The sequence below is a fragment of the Ascaphus truei genome, chromosome 6 (assembly GCF_040206685.1).
Source record: "Ascaphus truei isolate aAscTru1 chromosome 6, aAscTru1.hap1, whole genome shotgun sequence".
Classification (NCBI taxonomy): domain Eukaryota; kingdom Metazoa; phylum Chordata; class Amphibia; order Anura; family Ascaphidae; genus Ascaphus; species Ascaphus truei.
The window spans coordinates 38,439,448-38,460,168 of NC_134488.1; the positions used below are offsets into that span (position 1 = coordinate 38,439,448).

A 20,721-nucleotide genomic window follows, 5' to 3' on the forward strand; every position below is an offset into this window, starting at 1 on the left:
AATATGAAAATCTGAATAAACCTTAATAGATAAACCATAGGGAGAAGACTGAATAAATCACTGAAAGATAAGAGATCAGAGACTGACCCACAGTATAGGGACTGGACAGAGGTAGGTAGAGACGACCAAGGTGTCAGGATGGATCACTCACAAGCCAAAATCCAGACGCCACCGAACCCATACTCCATGATCTATAGAGCAATTAGACCCGTAGTGTGCTGTCGATCCAGGTCTGGTGGGGAGGATGTCATGCGAAACCTGAGCGGGTAAGTCGGAGGGACACTAAAGGCACTACACGGTGTGTGTAAAGATCCATACCGATCAGAAATAACAACTAAGGTCCATTTCTTTATTAATGCCTCTTGGGCTTACCGTATCTAAGCGCCTTATCCATTGTGTTTCTTTCTGTAATAGCATCCTCTGTAGGTCCCCTCCGCGCCGCTTTCTCCCCACACTATCAATGACCTGGTACCTCAGCTGGCAAGCATTATGCCCTGCTTGTGTGAAGTGATGGGCAACTGGTGCGTCAGGATCACCCCTGTGGATGGCTGCTTTGTGTTGTCGAATCCTATCCTTCACCTGTTGCGTCGTCTCACCCACATAACCAAGTCCACACGGGCATTTAATGAGATATATTACGTTTTTGGACATACATGTGTAGAAATCCTTAATCTGGTACATCTGTCCAGTATGGAGATGTCGAAAAATGAGACCCTCTTGCATACTATTGCATTGACTACAGTTCAAACATCTATAGCAGCCCAACTTAGGGGTGCCCAGGAAAGTCTGTCGCCTCTCCTTACCCCCAATGTCCGCTCTCACAAGTCTATCTCTGATGTTTCTACCCCTTTTATAGGAAAACAGGGGTTTGAATGTGAAGACTGAAGATAGGAAGGAATCATTCTGTAATAAAGGCCAATGCCTAAGTATGATATTTTGAATTCTACCTGATTGAGTGTTGAAGGTAGTCACAAAAGGTAATAAAAATTGCTTCCCTGGGCGATCACCCTGTGGTGAACCCTTTAAAAGGTTCTCCCTAGAGATAGTCTCTGCCTTGTCACGTTGTGTCTTCAATAATGATTTAGGGTACCCTCTATTCCTAAATTTATCCTTCACCATGTCTAGGGTATCCTTAATACCATCAGGGGTACTGATGATTGTTTTAGTCCTTAGTAACTGACTGTAAGGTAGACCCCGTGTCGTGCCAGGGGGGTGAAAACTGCTATAATGTAGTAAATTGTTTCTGTCCATAGGTTTGGTGAACATATTGGATTCCAGTCTATTGTTCACTACTGAGATGGTCGTATCCTAAAAGTTAACAGAGATATCACTGAACTGACATGTGAACCCGATAGTGTCTCTTGCCTTGTTGATGTCAGAGATAAATGACTACAGTGATAACACATCCCCTAGCCATATCAGGAACACATCGTCGATTTAGCGCACCCACATATGGGCATATGTGGGTGCGCTACATCGACGATGTGTTCCTGATATGGCTAGGGGATGTGTTATCACTGTTGTCATTTATCTCTGACATCAACAAGGCAAGAGACACTATCGGGTTCACATGTCAGTTCAGTGACATCTCTGTTAACTTTTTGGATACGACCATCTCAGTAGTGAACAATAGACTGGAATCCAATATGTTCACCAAACCTATGGACAGAAACAATTTACTGCATTATAGCAGTTTTCACCCCCCTGGCACGACACAGGGTCTACCTTACAGTCAGTTTCTAAGGACTAAAAGAATCATCAGTACCCCTGATGGTATTAAGGATACCCTAGACATGGTGCAGGATAAATTTAGGAATAGAGGGTACCCTAAATCATTATTGAAGACACAACGTGACAAGGCAGAGACTATCTCTAGGGAGAACCTTTTAAAGGGTTCACCACAGGGTGATCGCCCAGGGAAGCAATTTTCAATACCTTTTGTGACTACCTTCAACACTCAATCAGGTAGAATTAAAAACATCATACTTAGGCATTGGCCTTTATTACAGATTGATTCCTTCCTATCTTCAGTCTTCACATTCAAACCCCTGTTTTCCTATAAAAGGGGTAGAAACATCAGAGATAGACTTGTGAGAGCGGACATTGGGGGTAAGGAGAGGCGACAGACTTTCCTGGGCACCCCTAAGTTGGGCTGCTATAGATGTTTGAACTGTAGTCAATGCAATAGTATGCAAGAGGGTCTCATTTTTCGACATCCCCATACTGGACAGATGTACCAGATTAAGGATTTCTACACATGTATGTCCAAAAACGTAATATATCTCATTAAATGCCCGTGTGGACTTGGTTATGTGGGTGAGACGACGCAACAGGTGAAGGATAGGATTCGACAACACAAAGCAGCCATCCGCAGGGGTGATCCTGACGCACCAGTTGCCCATCACTTCACACAAGCAGGGCATAATGCTTGCCAGCTGAGGTACCAGGTCATTGATAGTGTGGGGAGAAAGCGGCGCGGAGGGGACCTACAGAGGATGCTATTACAGAAAGAAACACAATGGATAAGGCGCTTAGATACGGTAAGCCCAAGAGGCATTAATAAAGAAATGGACCTTAGTTGTTATTTCTGATCAGTATGGATCTTTACACACACCGTGTAGTGCCTTTAGTGTCCCTCCGACTTACCCGCTCAGGTTCCGCATGACATCCTCCCCACCAGACCTGGATCTACAGCACACTACGGGTCTAATTGTTCTATAGATCATGGAGTATGGGTTCGGTGGCGTCTGGATTTTGGCTTGTGAGTGATCCATCCTGACACCTTGGTCGTCTCTACCTACCTCTGTCCAGTCCCTATACTGTGGGTCAGTCTCTGATCTCTTATCTTTCAGTGATTTATTCAGTCTTCTCCCTATGGTTTATCTATTAAGGTTTATTCAGATTTTCATATTGCATTGATTTTATCTATTTCACTGGGCCTCCTAGTGAAGGGGGCTATCTGGTATCTTTCATTTAGACAGGGTCATATATTGTGTCCAAGTATTGAATCAGTACTAATCTTATTGTGCTTTTCATCCCTCTTATGTTTTCCCTACAAGTGACTGCGAGAGCATCAAGCACCACTACACTGGCGACACACTTTATTCGAGCTCGGCTAGTCCCACGAATTCGGGTATACCCGGGTGTATTGAGGTTTGTGACTGTTTTCTGCCCGAGTGCATTGGGTTATTTTCCAGGCAGGGATTGAAGCATTTTATTCCCGCTGGCTGCAATACTGCACAATATATATATATATATACTGCATTACAATTCATGAATTTATGCCATCTGGTAGACACGCGAAGCATTGCAGCCTATTAAATCCTAATCATTATCATTTAACAGATCAGCCGCCCGTCAGCCAGGCATGAACCCAGGCTGGGAAGGCAAACACAACGGGGCTTGTCAGAGGTGAGGAGCGGCGCATTCCAGGTATCTGCCAGGTACATACTGGGTATTTGCTCGAATAAAGTGTGTCGGTGCAGTAGGTGGAGCTGCTGTACTGACCACCAGGAGTGCTGTCTCCACTTTCTCCTGCATTATTATGAGACTGTGCTGTTTACTGGAATCAGAGGCAGATCGGGATTACTTGCACATGCGCAGTGATGTCCCCTCACGATCAGAGGGGGATAACAGCTGACGCACGCGCAGTTAGGACATGCCACGTTGGCAGATGCTAGCCTGCAAGAGGAGGAGTTCCATCACGTGACGTCATCCACGGGACACTGCGGAGCGGCGGCCAGAGCTACATATAACAGCTGAGACTGCTATCTCACTCCTCAGCACTCCACACGAGCACAAGGAGCAGACCACAGGGTTTGATTACTGTCTTCATACAGGGTTTTGATTACTGTCTTCATTTGCTATTGCCATTAATCTTACATTGACTGTTGTGGACTCCTGGTGCTTCTTTGCAAGCTGCTTTCTTGCAGGCTGTGTTCAGCCTTGACTGTACCATTGCCCACAGTTTCTGGTAGTACTTGAACTTCTGACATTGACTGTAGTGGATTCTTGCTTCCCTGCTATTACAGTAGCTGTTTAGCTGTATTTAGCCTTCACTGAATGTTTGCTATCTATTTTCAGGGGTGTCTGATTTGACCAGTTATAGGGGAAGGGAGGCTTAGGGAAGTACCTCTGGGACCTTTTGGACCAGGGGGAATGGGCCAGATGAAGAGGTAGTCCCTCGAATTGTTGCCCCCCTAGCATACTTGCCGTTCTCCATTTTTTGTGTATATTCCTTGTGTTTCATGTTTTTTTCTCCTTTTCCTTTTTCCCCCCCCACCCCTCACTTTGTGACATGCCCATTTGTGATACTGGTTTCTGCAAACACATTTGATTTATTTCTGGTTTGCTTTATAATTAAATGTTTATTCTGCATTACAACTGTTTTCATCATTTAGCCATTAGACAGTGAGTGCTGGTACTTACGTAGATTTGTTAGTATTATACAGGGGAATAAGGGTCCCCTTTGATTCCGTGCACCCTGCAATTGCATTAATTTAACATCATCAGAGTGCGTCTATCGTCCCCCTTTTTCACTCAGAAAACACTTAATTTAGACAATATTACACTATATTGTGGTATATTGTGTTATTTATATCCCAGAGAGATTACGCTCTCCTGGATTAGAAGTTAGTATCTGAGATGGGTTGGAAGCTCTCTTCCACTAGAGAAGCATCATTAGGGGTGTGTATTCCCAGCATTCTTTATTTTAAAAAATGACAGCAGTTGCTTTTCTCTTTTGCTTTAATTATTTATTATTTATTCACCTGAATCTCTTACCTTCAGTGCTACAGGGAAACGGATCCAGGCCACTGCAGATGGGGACAGATGTGTAGCTCTTCTAAAAAGTGAGTGTTGGTTTACTGTCCCTGCAAAGGGCCCAAAAGGATTCAGTGCAGGGTCCCATTCAGAAGCCTGGACCCGCAGTGGTAATGCTCCAGCATCACGTACTGTTTTCAGGGCCGCGATCTCAGGTGGTTACAGTGTGTTCCGATGGCCTCAAGCGATCGTGACATTGAAAACAGTAAGTGTGGACATATCTGTACTTTTCAAATATTTATTCAAAGACTTGTACTTCTACTATTAGACATGTTGTTGTCATTATTTTATTTCACTATTTTAATATATAGAGCTACATTATTATGCATGGCAGCCAGTGTTTGCTGCTGCTATTCTGTGTCTTGCCGCCATTGCTCAATGCACAACAACCAGACATTTAACCAGCTGTGATTGACGGTGCATTCATGAAGGCCACACAGGTGAGGTACAAGGCCCTGGTTAAATCCCTGGTTGGTTTTTAATAGATCAGCTAGGTTCCATGTTTCTTAAAGGGAATCGGCGGATCATGGATTAAGGTTTCTGGTTTGAATGATTAATCCATGAAGAGGATTGCCAGTAATTAAAAAATAATAATTGCGGATTAGCCTTTTAGTGACTAATCAGCAGAAATCCGCAGACTGAAGGAAACGGCCAATCTGAGACAGATCAAAATGTGCCCAGAAATGTCGTCCACCTTAAGTATTTACAAAGGATGCATCTGGAAATTGACTATAGTTTGGTAGCCTTGTGGTTTAAGAAGTTACCTGAGGTCTGTGTAATCCATGTTTATGTTTAGAATAAAAACTTGTTCCTAGAAAAAACATTTCTTTCATTTCATGTATATTCTCCCTACGTCCTGTATGGGCTTAGTATGTACTGCGGACCTCATCCTAAGCATACACAATGCTGAGGTTGAACTCTGAGGACATACATTTGTATGAAAAAGAAAGTACACCCTCTTTGAATTCTATGGTTTTACATATCAGGACATAATAACAATCATCTGTTCCTTAGCAGGTCTAAAAAGAAGGTAAATACAATCTCAGATGAACAACAACATATGACATATTACACTGTGTCATGATTTATTTAACAATAATAAAGCCAAAATGGAGAAGCCATGTGTGAAAAACTAAGTACACCTTATGATTCAAGAGCTTGTAGAACCACCTTTAACAGCAATAACTTGAAGTAATCATTTTCTGTGTGACTTTATCAGTCTCTCACATCGTTGTGGAGCAATTTTGGCCCACTCTTCTTTACAATGTTGCTTCAGTTCATTGAGGTTTGCAGGCATTTGTTTATGCACAGCTCTCTTAAGGTTCTGCCACAGCATTTCAATCGGGTTGAGATCTGGACTTTGACTGGGCCATTGCAACACCTTGATTCTTTTCTTTTTCAGCCATTCTGTTGTAGATTTGCTGGTGTGCTTGGGATCATTGTCCTGTTGCATGACCCAATTTCGGCCAAGCTTTAGCTGCCGGACAGATGGCCTCACAGTTGACTCTACAATACTTTGGTATACAGAGGAGATCATGGTCGACAATGACTGCAAGGTTTGCAAGTCCTGTGGCTGCAAGACAAGCCCAAATCATCACCCCTCCACTACCATGCTTGTCAGTTGGTATGAGGTGTTTGTGCTGATATGCTGTGTTTGGTTTTCGCCAAACATGATCTCCACTTTGGTCTCGTCTGTCCAAAGGACATTGTTCCAGAAGTCTTGTGGTTTGTTCAGATGCAACTTTGCAAACATAAACCGTGCTGCCATGTTCTTTTTAGAGAGAAGAGGCTTTCTCTTGGCAATCTTTCCAAACAAACCACACTTGTTCAGTCTTTCTAATTGCACTGTCATGAACTTTAACATTTAACATGCTAACTGAGGCCTGTAGAGTCTGAGATGTAACTCTTGGGTTTTTTGCAATTTCTCTGAGCATTGCACGGTCTGACCGTGGGGTGAATTTGCTGGGACGTTGTTACACCGGTGCTGCCCGCAGACCAGACCTACGTCCCCTGTGCTGAGGTGGGACGTAGGGATACACGCACCTGCAGCAAAGGGAGCGCGTCCGGAGTGTGGTGTTAGTGTTGCCAGGCCAGGTATAGTAATGAAGACAATACATGCCGGTACCGGTAGTAGAGGAGGAGTAGTTATTGCCGTTGCCAGGATCAGGGATTGGAGAGTTGCGGATGATCGAAGGTCTAAGCCGTGTTACAGGGATGCCAGAAGTTACGAAGTCCAAGTAGAGCCGAAGTCGAGAGCTAGAGGGGGTAGTCGTCCAATCCGCGTCTATACCTGAGGAGTCACTGAGAGAGTAGTCAAATGCTTCCATACAGAGACTATGTCGAGCGACGAGTGATGGGAAGCACAGGCATAATAAAGCTGGGCCGGCCAATGGGAAAAGGGGGCAGGCCTGGAGGACTGCAAGGAGTCTTCCCTGATAGGAGGAAGGTGTTACAGCCCAGCTGAGTGTAATCCTTTATTTTCATGGAACTGTGTGATGCTTGGGGGCGACGCCTCACTGCAGGAGCAGTGGTTAAAAGTGCTCTGTTAGGCGTGCGCTCTGTAAGATGGGAATGCATGCACATAACGTCTGGGGCTGGCGTGCGTGTAGGTGTGCGTGCAGGTGGGCGTGGACGCGCCCGGCGCTGAGCAGAGGAACCGCAGGGCAATGATCCCGCGATGGCGACAGGGGCGAGGAGCCGTGGAGGCCGGTAAGGCAGGATTGTTTTGTGTGTCCAAGGGCTCTCTGCAGAGAGGGAGTGCTCCGTGTGGGAAGCGAGGAGAACGCCGATTCCTGACAGTACCCCCCTCTTCAGGAACGGCCTCAGGACGGTCCAAGAACGGTTTCTCTGGAAACTTTTTCCTGGAGGACTTAAGAAGGGCCGGGGCATGAATGTCCTTTGAAGGTACCCAGGATCTCTCTTCAGGGCCAAAGCCCTTCCACTGCACCAAGAACTGGAGCTGACCCCTGGATAGGCGAGAATCCAAAAGAGAGTGAACTTCGTATTCCTCGTTATTTTGTACAGTAATGGGATCCGGTTTACGAGTCTGATCCAGAAAGAAGTGACTGGAGATGAATGGTTTTAAGAGGGACACATGAAAGACATTGGGAATCTTCATACTGGGTGGTAGTTGGAGCCGGAATGCCACAGGATTGATTTGTTCACAAATAGGGAAGGGTCCCAGGAACTTAGGTGCCAGTTTAGGAGATGGTACCTTGAGGTGGATATTCCTAGAAGAGAGCCATACCAAATCCCCTGGTTTGTAACTGGGCGCCGAACGACGACGACGGTCGGCCTGTAGTTTCGATCTGTGGGAGGAGTTGAGAAGGGTAGACTGAATCCTGGACCATGCGGTTTGGAGGGAAGAAATGCGTTCATCTACGGCTGGTACTCCAGAAGGAATGTTTGGGATGGGAAGACAGGGAGGGTGGAACCCATAATTTATAAAGAAGGGTGACTCCTGGGTGGACTCGTTTTTTGCAGAATTGACGGCATACTCTGCCCAAGAGAGGAGTTGAGCCCAATCATCCTGGAAATCGGATATAAAACATCTCAGGTACTTCTCCAGGGATTGATTGATTCTCTCCGTTTGTCCATTGGACTGAGGATGATAGGCGGAAGAGAAGGAAGAAGAGATGCCCAATCTCTTCGTGAAAGCTCTCCAAAATTTGGATACGAACTGAGAACCTCTGTCAGAAACAATGGACGAAGGGATCCCATGAATCTGAAAAATCTGCTCTGTAAAGATATCAGCAAGGGCGGGGGAGGTGGGCAATCCTTTAAGTGGAATGAAATGGGACATCTTCGAGAACCTGTCCACGACCACCAAGATAGTGTTCATTCCTCTGGACCTGGGCAACTCCACAATGAAGTCCATAGAAATGTGGGACCAGGGGCGGTCGGGAACTGGAAGGGGTAACAGAAAACCCTGAGGCTTTTGACGGAGAGTCTTGCTTTGAGCGCACGTGGGGCATGCGCGGGTAAACTCCAGAATATCTTGAGACATCCTTGGCCACCAGAAATTCCGACGAATGAGATCAGTAGTCTTCTTAAAACCTGGATGACCTGCAGATTTAGAGGAATGACCCCAAGACAGGACCTCTGGAACAAATTTGGATGGTACAAAGAGTTTGTTGTCAGGAACGACCAAGTCCTTGGGAATGCGTCTCTGGGAGTGCAAAATCTTGTCAAGATTCTTGAAAGTAGTCGTGGCGAGAATCCTCTCATGTGGAAGGATAGTCTCCAACGATTCCTCTGGCCTCTCTTCAGAAGAATGTATACGGGAGAGTGCGTCTGCCTTTACGTTCTTGGTCTCGGGAATATAGGACAGGTGATAATCGAATCGAGAAAAAAAAAGTGCCCAACGAGCCTGTCGTGGACCAAGGCGTCGAGCGTTCTCTATGTAAAGAAGGTTCTTGTGGTCCGTGAGAATAGTAAACAGCTCTTTTGACCCCTCCAGCAGGTGTCTCCACTCTTGAAGAGCCATCTTCACGGCCAGAAGTTCCCTGTTACCCACGTCATATTTCCTCTCGGCAGACGAGAATTTCTTGGAAAAATATGCACAGGGATGTAACTTATCTTGGGGCGTGGGTCTCTGGGAAAGAACGTCACCAGCGCCGCAATCAGAAGCGTCGACCTCCAAGACGAAGGGAAGTTCGATGTTGGGATGACGGAGAATAGGTGCAGATATAAAGGCTTCCTTGAGTGTCTCGAAGGCGGAGATGGCCTCCGGTGACCAAGCAGAAGGATCAGCTCCTTTTTTGGTGAGCGCAGTGAGGGGTGCCACAATGGTGGAAAAACTCCGTATAAACTTACAATAGTAATTAGCGAACCCTAAAAAACATTGTATGGCCTTGAGAGTGTTGGGTCTTGGCCATTCAGTGACTGCTTGAAGTTTACCGGAGTCCATCATAAACCCCTCATCGGAAATGATATACCCCAGGAACGGAGTAGAGGTCGTATGAAAGGTGCACTTCTCCAGTTTATTGTGAAATAAGTGATATAAGGCGCAAACAACTATTAAAAAGTAACAATAGTGAATAAATCTATATAAAGGGAAGTGTGATGATTAAAGTCCAACCACCCAGCTCAAACCTCACTGGTGGGACCTGTTTCACGGGTTCCAAGGATTCAAGTATTTTTCTCAAACATCCAGGGGGAGCATATGGGGAAAGAAATAAAAATTTAAGTGCAGACGTTTCTATAAAGTAGAATGATATAGTCTTGGCTCGTATAAATGTATTACTCACAAGATGTATGAGTTAATCAGGCAATTGGCAAATTGGGTTGCCACCCATCTGTATCTGGACCCCCCTTGTTTAAGATACCGTCAGCAGGATGATGTATATATAATAGAGAGAGAACTACATAGTGCGATCAAAAAGGTACAACTTTATAATTTAAAAAAAACGGGTCAATAAAATGCGCACTTACAATGTGCCAGTAAAAATCATGCATGTTTGGCATACAAATGGTGTTCACGGAGACGGGAAAGGACGTAGGAGGTGTGGCATATATGGTCCTGGAGATCTTTGGAAAAAATCAGGATATCATCCAAGTATACAATAACAAAAATATTGAGTACCTTACGAAAGACGTCGTTGATGAAATCCTGGAAGACAGCGGGAGCATTACATAAGCCGAAAGGCATTACTAGATATTCGTAGTGTCCACTACGCGTGTTGAAGGCCGTCTTCCATTCATCCCCCTTCCGGATGCGCACCAGGTTATAGGCACCACGTAGATCCAACTTGGAAAAAATCTTGGCCCCCTGTAATTTATCGAACAGTTCGGTAATAAGGGGAAGGGGGTAACGATTCTTAATAGTGATGTGGTTTAAACCCCTGTAGTCGATGCAAGGCCTCAACGACCCGTCCTTTTTCTTGATGAAGAAAAACCCAGCCCCTGCTGGGTAATTGGAGTGACGAATAAAGCCTTTCTTGAGATTCTCCTGGATATATTCATCCATAGCGTGAGATTCTGGTAACGACAAGGGGTAGGTCTTGGACTTGGGTAGGGAGTAACCTGGAACTAGATCGATCGGACAATCGTAAGTCCTGTGTGGCGGCAAGAGGTCTGACTGTACCTTATTGAAAACGTCCCGGAATTGATGGTAAACGGAAGGTAGAATAACTTCGGGAACAGAGGTATTGGCAAGCAGTTGATGAGTCTCGCCTGACCTCAGCCTCCAGGAAATGGGGGCAGAGGAAGTCCAGTCAATGAGAGGATTGTTAAGCTGTAGCCAAGGAAGATCAAGGGTGATGTGTATCCCAGGAGCGTGAATGGCATCGAGAACTAAGATCTCCTTGTGCAGATGTGAGGACAGAAGCAAGGGAGCCGTCTCTAAGGAGATGTGGGCCGGGGTAAGAGGACGTCCATCGATACCGACAAGTGCGATGGGAACCTTCTTTCTCACGAGTGGTATGCGGTTTAACCTGGCGAATTCAAGATCCACAAAGTTTCCTCCAGCTCCTGAGTCAATGAAAGCTGTGGTAGAAGTCTTGAACTTATCGCCTGAAAGGGAGTCTGGAAATGTAAGTTTCTTAGGGAGTTCACCTTTAGAAAGGGGATGTGGAGACATTACACCCAGAGAGAGCCCCTCTGTACTCACTGGGTGTTTCCGTCCTGGACGTAGTGGACACTCCCGAACCAGATGTTCCATAGATCCGCAGTAGAAACACAATCCCCCGGCGTGGCGGAACTGCCGTATCGGTGTGCGGATGCGTTGTACCCCCAAATGCATTGGCTCTGGCAACTCCAGTACAGGAGTGTTGCTGGAAGTACTGGAGAACGGAACTTGAAAGTTATGGACGCGAGTGCGCTGACGCTCTGAGCGGCGTACCTGCATACGTTGATCCACTCGGACAGCCAAATCAATGAGGACCTCCAATTGATCCGGCCTGGATTGGCGAGAGTGTTCATCCTTGATGGGATCTGCCAGGCCTTGCCAGAACACGGAGACGAGAGCCTCTTGTCCCCAGTTAGTCTCGGCTGCTAGATTCCGGAATTCCACAGGATACTGCGTCACCATTCGCCGTCTCTGAGTGATCTGGAGGAGAGAAACAGATGCCATCTCCTGACGAGCGGAAGAATCAAATACTTGTTGAAACTCGGCTTTAAATGCCGGGTAATCTTGGGTAAGGTCAGAACGTCGCTCCCAAACCGGGGAAGCCCAAGCCAGGGCGCTGCCAGTGAGGAGGTTATAAATGTAGGCTACCTTCTTGCGATCAGTATTGTAGAGATGGGGAGCCATTTCAAACTGCACCTCACACTGGTTTAGGAAACCCCCTACAATCTTGCGGTTCACCTGCTGTCAGGGTTCTGCTCGCCACAAACCAGGGTCGGACCGCGAGGCTGAGGTGGGGTTGTAAAAGCACCGACCTGAGACCGCGCAGGCTGATCCGGATTGCGCAGTTCATAGTCATATGTCACAGGATCAGGATTGGAGAAGTCAGCATCGTCGTTGTACAAGCCAGGGTCAGGACAGGAGACTTCAGGATAAACATTGTCCAAGCAGGAGTTCGGCAACAGGTAGTCAGGAAAGCCCCGCTTCAGCTTAGGAGCGCGGGGGTGGCCTCTGCGCGTGCGGCAACCATGGCCCATGGTACTGGTCTCAGGAGGTGGAAGACAGACCAGATTTACACACCGCCTAGCTGCACGGTTAAACCAGTGCTACAGCGCAAGAGTCCTGAGCGGGCTAGGGAATCCTCTGTTTCAGCGCAGGAACCAGGACACGGCCTCTCTAGATTAGGGAAAGAGTAGGCCCCAGGAACCAGGAAGCTGAAGATACACAGGGAAACCTCCGCTTCAGTGCAGGAATCCAGGAGACTGAAGAACGCAGGGACGAAACATCCGCTTCAGTGCAGGAATCCAGGAGGCTGAAGGACGCAGGGACGAAACCTCTGCTTCAGCACAGGAGAACAGAAGCTGAAGGACGCAGGGGATACCTCCATATCAGCATAGGAGAACAAGCGGCTTGAAGGGAGCTGAAGGACGCAGGGCGGAACCTGGTATCAGCATAGGAGAACAAGCGAGAGCTTGTGGCAAAACAGTAGACATCCAGTTAGGACTATGCTCGGCAGGGAGCATTATGGGAAGACAGTACTTAAAGGCCAGCGGGCCAATCCCCGGCGGGGGTGTGAAGGTACTTCTCCTAATGAGTGAATGCAAGTATAGGTTGCAGTGAAAGGCTGCACAGCTGCAGTAGATACCAGAGGGAGTGTGTATTGCTTTGGTGAGTGAATCCAGGCTGCAGCAAACCTGAGGAGAGCTGTTCCAGAACTGCACCGGTCTGCAAGGTAAGGCAACCAGTAAACCGTGGAGCGGATTCCTTACAGTACCCCCCCCTTCACGCGAGACCTCCGGGCGAACATGAGCACTCATAGAGTTGGAGGACCGGGAATTGTTGCTGAACCGTCTAGGATTGGGGTTAGAGTCGTGCTCCAGAGACTCATGATTAGTCCTTAGTGTACCCCCACCCCCCCGGTGAGGACTGTGGCCAGACAGGACCATCCATGGGCCTTGGGGACATTGAGTTGTTCCTAAAATTCTTTAGGTAGAAAGGGCATCCGTAAACGAGCAGTTCTTTGGTGAGTACAGTCCTAGGATATGAGATTGATGGAAGAAACATCCTTGGTACATGGCTCGCCTCGCAAAATGTCTTGGAAATCCAGGGCTGTGAAGAACCAGAGAGTTCCAGAGCAGAAACGGTAGAAGAACCCCCACTGAAAGCCCAGTCTTTAATAAAGGAACCTGAATCTAGGATCAGCGGCCCTGATAGTTGATCGAATACACCAGGAGGAATTTTGTAACAGAAAAAGTCTTGGCTGACCACTGCATGTTGGAATTTGCGAGGAATTTTTCCTCTAGAAGGTTCCCAGGTAATGGTTAGTAAGGGTATAGGCTGGTTGGAAGCATCTCCCGGTATTGGTATGGAAGGTGACAAGGCAAGCAGTAAACCAGGCATAGGGACCGAAATCTTGGGATACGTACAGATTATTTCCAACTGAGAGGAAATAACAGGGGTAACCAAAAATTCCGAGGGACAAAACCATGGTTTAGTAGGAGCAGAGAAGCAAACAACAGTAGAGCTCTCCAATACTGGGAAATCTTCATTGGGAGATAATATTGTCAGTGAATCAGGAATAGTCCTTGGGATCTTCAAATCAGTAGCTTGAGAAAAAGGCAGAGCCAGGGTAGTGGTGGGAGGGAAGCTAACATCAGAAGCTGAAGTCTGTACCTCAGTGACAGGGCCCTGAGAATCAACAAGCAGCAAGTATGAACTATGAAAACTCTTAATGACAGGCACCTTAGGAGTACAAGGAGTCTTTTCTGAAACTGCAATGTCCCTAACCACAGGGGTACCTAACCTGACAAAAACATGAATTGGTGTGTTTTCTAGTGCAAAATCTCTGATCACAGGACTCCTAACCGATAGTGAGGGTGTCTGGGTTTGATTAGAGAAAAAATCAGATGTATTGATAAGTGACTTAGAAACAAGTACTGAGGTTCTAGATTTGCTGGACATGTGAGAAAAAATACCCTTTAAGACAGGAGTTTTAATTTCTTCCCAGAGTAACCCCATGTTTGCTGGGGCATATTTAGACACAGTACTGAGGGACTGGGTTTCAGCAAAGGCAGGACAGCTAAATAGCTCAGATTTAAACCCCAGGACTTGTAATATATGCATGGTGACCTCAGACAGTACTAAGGGAGTGACCACAGATATGCTGATCCCTGGAGAATTAGCCTGGACAGAGAAATCAGGGGGACCCCCAATCAGGATACTCCTTGTAGGAAGAGCTTCAGAATCAGATGGAGAATCATTACCTCTCAGAGTCTCAAAACTAGTAAGACACAATTCAGCGAAAAGGGAAACAGAGTGCAAGCTTTTTACTAATCTATATGAAAAAGCGTCACTTTTGGGAGAAAACCGTGCGTCAGCAAACATTCCTGGGAACATAATATGAACCCCAGGAGGGACATACAGACTACTGTATGCTTTTAACCCTAAGCTTAAAGAAGAGGAGAACTCAAACAGTACACGGGGGTTAATCATAACTGTACTGGTCTCTGAAGTAGGTATTTGGTAAGGAATGTCTGGGAAACCAGAAATTACTGCAGACTCCATAATGTGGGAACTATGCGCTGAAGCAGGGATCACCGCTATGTGGGCGACAGGCTGGTTCAGCTAAACACCCGGGAGAAGGAACTCTGCGACCAAGCTTAGGGAAAAACCTGACTCCTGAATACATTTATCGGGAACCAGAACCTCAGCCGAAGTCTCCGGAGACGAAACTGCGGAAACTTGAGCTGAAGCAGGGGATTTATAGCAAAGAATATCTAAGGACTCCGTACGGTTATGGGAATCCCTCAATGCAACCTCTGCTGTCTGACTTGTGGACTCATTCTCTGAGGCTAAAACGAAGGCATTAACTTGGAGGCAGCAAGAATTTACAGGGGTTAATGCAGATATGACCCTGGGAACAGAATTTAGGGATTCTTTCTCTGACGGGGAAAGCGCACAGGACTGCCTAGCAGAGGTTAAAGCTGGAAAACCCTCAAGACCTGGAGTGACAGATTCGGAGTTAGAAATAGGGGAACTAAGGGACTTATTCTCTGATAGTAGAACCTTAGTGTTGGCTAGTGAAACATATGTATTCTCCAGGGGAACCTCACAGGACTGATCGGCAGGGGTTAAAGCTGGAAAACCCTCAAGACCTAGAGAAAGGGCTTCTGAGCTAGAAATAGGAGAACTAATGAACTTATTCTCTGATACTAAAACCTTAGTGTTGGGTAGAGAAACATATGTATCCTCCAGGGGAACCTCACAGGACTGATCGGCAGGGGTTAACGTAAACATATCATTGGTGTCAGAGAACCCGGCCATAGAATCAGGGCAAGGATCCGTGGTAGACCAGGGATACAGCCAAGCGGCAGCGAAGCTGGCGAGGGAAGGATCCTGTTCCTTTATGCAAATGTCCAATGTCATGGAAAGGATATGGAGTGTTTTTTGGGCATCAGCCAACATGAGGAGAGGGTCCTCTAGTGCTATATAAATGTCTAAAGACAAGGCCAGGGAAGAGAGTTCCTTTTGGGCGTCGTCCAATTCTAAAGGGTACACATTTTCCCAAGTTAAAGGGTAACCAGGAAAGCAAATACAAGCGGCCAGCGATTGTTTTAAGTCCCGGAGGCGGTAAACCTTCATCATGAGATCATTACGGCATTTGTTTTGCAAAGGGGTTAAACCTACAAACACAATCAGATCTTCAATCAGGGGTATTATCTCACATAGAAACTGGTATTCACACTGGGACTGGTTTACAGGCTGGGACAGGCTTTCAGACAGAAACTTACCAACCCTCACCACAGGGCGGTCCGAGTTTGTGTGGCCGAGCATACTGTCAGGGTTCTGCTCGCCACAAACAAGGGTCGGACCGCGAGGCTGAGGTGGGGTTGTAAAAGCACCGACCTGAGACCGCGCAGGCTGATCCGGATTGCGCAGTTCGTAGTCATATGTCGCAGGATCAGGATTGGAGAAGTCAGCATCGTCGTTGTACAAGCCAGGGTCAGGACAGGAGACGTCAGGATAAACATTGTCCAAGCAGGAGTTCGGCAACAGGTAGTCAGGAAAGCCCCGCTTCAGTTTAGGAGCGCGGGGGTGGCCTCTGCGCGTGCGGCTACCATGGCCCATGGTACTGGTCTCAGGAGGTGGAAGACAGACCAGATTTACACACCGCCTAGCTGCACGGTTAAACCAGTGCTACAGCGCAAGGGTCCTGAGCGGGCTAGGGAATCCTCTGTTTCAGCGCAGGAACCAGGACACGGCCTCTCTAGATTAGGGAAAGAGTAGGCCCCAGGAACCAGGAAGCTGAAGATACACAGGGAAACCTCTGCTTCAGTGCAGGAATCCAGGAGACTGAAGAACGCAGGGACGAAACATCCGCTTCAGTGCAGGAATCCAGGGGGCTGAAGGACGCAGGGACGAAACCTCTGCTTCAGCACAGGAGAACAGAAGCTGAAGGACGCAGGGGATACCTCCGTATCAGCATAGGAGAACAAGCGGCTTGAAGGGAGCTGAAGGACGCAGGGCGGAACCTGGTATCAGCATAGGAGAACAAGCGGCTTGAAGGAAGCTGAAGGACACAGGGCGGAACCTGGTATCAGCATAGGAGAACAAGCGAGAGCTTGTGGCAAAACAGTAGACATCCAGTTAGGACTATGCTCGGCAGGGAGCATTATGGGAAGACAGTACTTAAAGGCCAGCGGGCCAATCCCCGGCGGGGGTGTGAAGGTACTGCTCCTAATGAGTGAATGCAAGTATAGGTTGCAGTGAAAGGCTGCACAGCTGCAGTAGATACCAGAGGGAGTGTGTATTGCTTTGGTGAGTGAATCCAGGCTGCAGTAAACCTCAGGAGAGAACTGCACCGGTCTGCAAGGTAAGGCAACCAGTAAACCGTGGAGCGGATTCCTTACATCTGCATAAGGCTTGGGGGGAGGAATCCTTACATCTGAGCTGCTAACTGTGCTTGCGGAGTGGGGGCTTACATCTGACGGGGTCGCGGTCGGTACCCTGTCTGAGAGTACTGCGACCTGGCGTGTAAGTGTCACAATTTGATCCGCCATGGCCTGGTTATGCTGAAGCAGATTAGACAGAAACTGTTGAAGTTCGGTCTGGTCTGCGTCTTGTGGCTCGACATAATGTTACGCCGGTGCTGCCCGCAGACCAGACCCGTCTCCTGTGCTGAGGTGGGACATAGGGATACACGCACCCGCAGCAAAGGGAGAACGTCCGGAGTGTGGTGTTAGTGTTGCCAGGCCAGGTATAGTAATGAAGACAATACTTGCCGGTACCGGTAGTAGAGGAGGAGTAGTTATTGCCGTTGCCAGGATCAGGGATAGGAGAGTTGCAGATGATCGAAGGTATAAGCCGTGTTACAGGGATGCCAGAATTTACGAAGTCCAAGTAGAGCCGAAGTCGAGAGCCAGAGGGGGTAGTCGTCCAATCCGCGTCTATACCTGAGGAGTCACTGAGAGAGTAGTCAAATGCTTCCATACAGAGACTATGTCGAGCGACGAGTGATGGGAAGTACAGGCATAATAAAGCTGGGCAGGCCAATGGGAAAAGGGGGCAGGCCTGGAGAACTGCAAGGAGTCTTCCCTGATAGGATGGAGGTGTTACAGCCCAGCTGAGTGTAATTCTTGATTTGCATGGAACTGTGTGATGCTTGGGGGCGACGCCTCACTGCAGGAGCAGTGGTTAAAAGTGCTCTGTTAGGCGTGTTCTCTGTAAGCTGGGAATGCATGCACATAACGTCTGGGGCTGCCGTGCGTGTAGGTGTGCGTGCAGGAGGGCGTGGGCGCGCCCGGCGCTGAGCAGAGAAATCGCCGAGGGGAGTGATCCCGCGACGGCGGCAGGGGCGGCCGTGGAGGCCGGTAAGGCAGGATTGTTTTGTGTGTCCAGGGGCTCCCTGCGGAGAGGGAATGCTCCGTGTGGGAAGCGAGGAGAACGGCGATTTCTGACAGACGTCCACTCCTGGGAAGATTGGAACTGTCTTGAATGTTTTCCACTTTTGAATAATCTTTCTCACTGTAGAATGATGGACTTTAAATTGTTTGGAAATAGCCTTATAACCCTTCCCAGATTGATGGACAGCAACAATTGCTTCTCTTATATCATTGCTGATGTCTTTCCTCCTTGGCATTGTGTTAACAGACATCTGAATGCTCCAGACCAGCAAACTGCTAAAACTTTGGCTTTTTTAGAGGTGGTCACACTTGCTGATGATCAATTAATCAAGGGCATTTGATTAGCAGCACCTGTCTGCTACGTAGCATCTTAATTCCTATGGAAGCAATAAGGGTGTACTTAGTTTCACACATAGCTTCTCCATTTTGGCTTTATTTATGTTAAATAAATAATGAAACATGTAATATGTCATGTGTTGTTGTTCATCTGAGGCTGTATTTACCTAATTTTAAGACCTGCTAAGGAACAGATGATTGTTATTATGTTCTGATATGTAAAACCATGGAATTCAAAGAGGGTGTACTTTCTTTTTCACACAACTGTATGTCTTTCCAAACAAAAATATTATGCAAATATTTGGATCCTTAGGAACGGGAAAAAGGCAATGCCATTAGGTATTGTTCTTGGAAATCATTTATTTTTATAATAAGCTATTAGCAATAAAACTTTACTGTACATTCTTAGCAGGAAGATTTTAGCGTTCAACAGTAAAGTTTAGCGTTCAACAGAAAAACAATGTAAAGTTTCCTAAACAATTCCCCATCCCCTGAATGCACTTTTGCTACTCCAATGAATATTCCAATTTACTTCCGATAGGTTGAAGATGCTACATCTGTAAGTGTTCTTACATGTTGCTAATGATTTGTTAATTCAATAGGTATTATGCATGGAAATAAGAAAGAAAATAAAGAGGTATTTATTGATTATACTCTGTTCAACATTTTGAAAGTTGCCATTGGACATTGAAACTGCTGGAATCGTGTAATAATAAATTCCTATTCTTAATTATCTCTCCTATGTAAATACACATTTTAAATTAGATAATTAAACCTCCTTCTCCTTGCGCGCTATAACATACACAGCGTGCTCATAATCTGATATAACAGTGTTCCTTTTGCTTGGTAGCACATCCATATTCTCAATGACGTACCCTGCATCCCTGAGAGCCTCTCTTAAAAAATGTTCATCATATGACAGCATAAAAAACTTGTGCTCGCCAATCATATAATGTGATATATTAAACCCCACAAAGAGTAACAGGTGACCCCCAATATTCAGTAGTGATGCAAATTTTCTCAGGTTGCTCCGGTAAGCTTCCTTGTCTCTGCTAATACTGCTCAGGCACCAAAGGCTGAGCACACAATCCACTTGTGGCAAGACGACAGGCTCTAGAGGATTGTCTTTAGTAACATCCCATTTTACAATCTGTTTGACGGCTCTTCTTACTTTGTCTTCCTTTACCTGCCATTCCTCTCTGAAATTAAACACACAATACTATTATTCGTGTCTGAATACATATATACTGTATGTGTCAGTCAAATCATTGACAATAGAGATGAGCTAAATATGTTGCACAAAGTTATAAAACGCACATTGAAGCCCTTTCACAATGGCAGAATATTCAGTGTATGGAAATGTGGACCTTTGTCTCATTACTAGCTGAAGCATGTGCTATTTGTATCAGCAGATATCAGCAATACATGTCCCCCATTATTCCTTTATATGGCTCACCATTAACTCCCATAATTCCCATGACTTGGGCATTGCAGCTTTCTGTAGGAATAACCTGTGTTACTTTAGATCAAGACTGAAAGTGTAAATCATTGGAGTCACTCACAGACTGCTGGTTTTCCAGCAAGTTTAGCATCACAGGGTCTATTCGAAGGTCAGCAAAATAGGGACAAACCAGTGCAAAAATTGCACCAGATTTATCATGTAAACAACAAAGAAGCAAGAACCCACTTAAAGCACTCAATGCCCCCTGTGAGGTATAGTGATTATATTAAAAATAATCTTTAATACTAAGCTAATTAAAATAATGGGTGTTAAAATAAATCAAATGACACACATATATATTAACCCTAAGATGAGTATATACAGTATGACACTCCGGGTCAATGTAATAGAGGGACAGTTTGAGGTGTATTAGATCAAACTGTTTGATCTAATACACCTCAAACTGTCCCTCTATTACATTGACCCGGAGTGTCATATATACTCATCTTAGGGTTAATATATATGTGTGTCATTTGATTTATTTTAACACCCATTATTTTAATTAGCTTAGCATTAAAGATTATTTTTAATATTATCACTATACTTCACAGGGGGCATTGAGTGCTTTAAGTGGGTTCTTGCTTCTTTGTTGTTTA

At 46.2% G+C, this 20,721-nt stretch overlaps 1 protein-coding gene across 1 annotated transcript in view; it reads right to left on the bottom strand.

Annotated features, from left to right (window-relative positions):
* Positions 1-18,966: 18,966 nt before the first annotated feature.
* LOC142496922 (indolethylamine N-methyltransferase-like) overlaps positions 18,967-20,721 on the bottom strand; it is a 71,938-nt gene continuing 70,183 nt past the window's right edge. Inside the window, exon 3 of the mRNA XM_075604024.1 lies at positions 18,967-19,823. Coding sequence (XP_075460139.1) covers positions 19,394-19,823 — 430 coding nt within the window. The 3' untranslated portion in view covers positions 18,967-19,393. The remainder of the gene's footprint in view (positions 19,824-20,721) is intronic.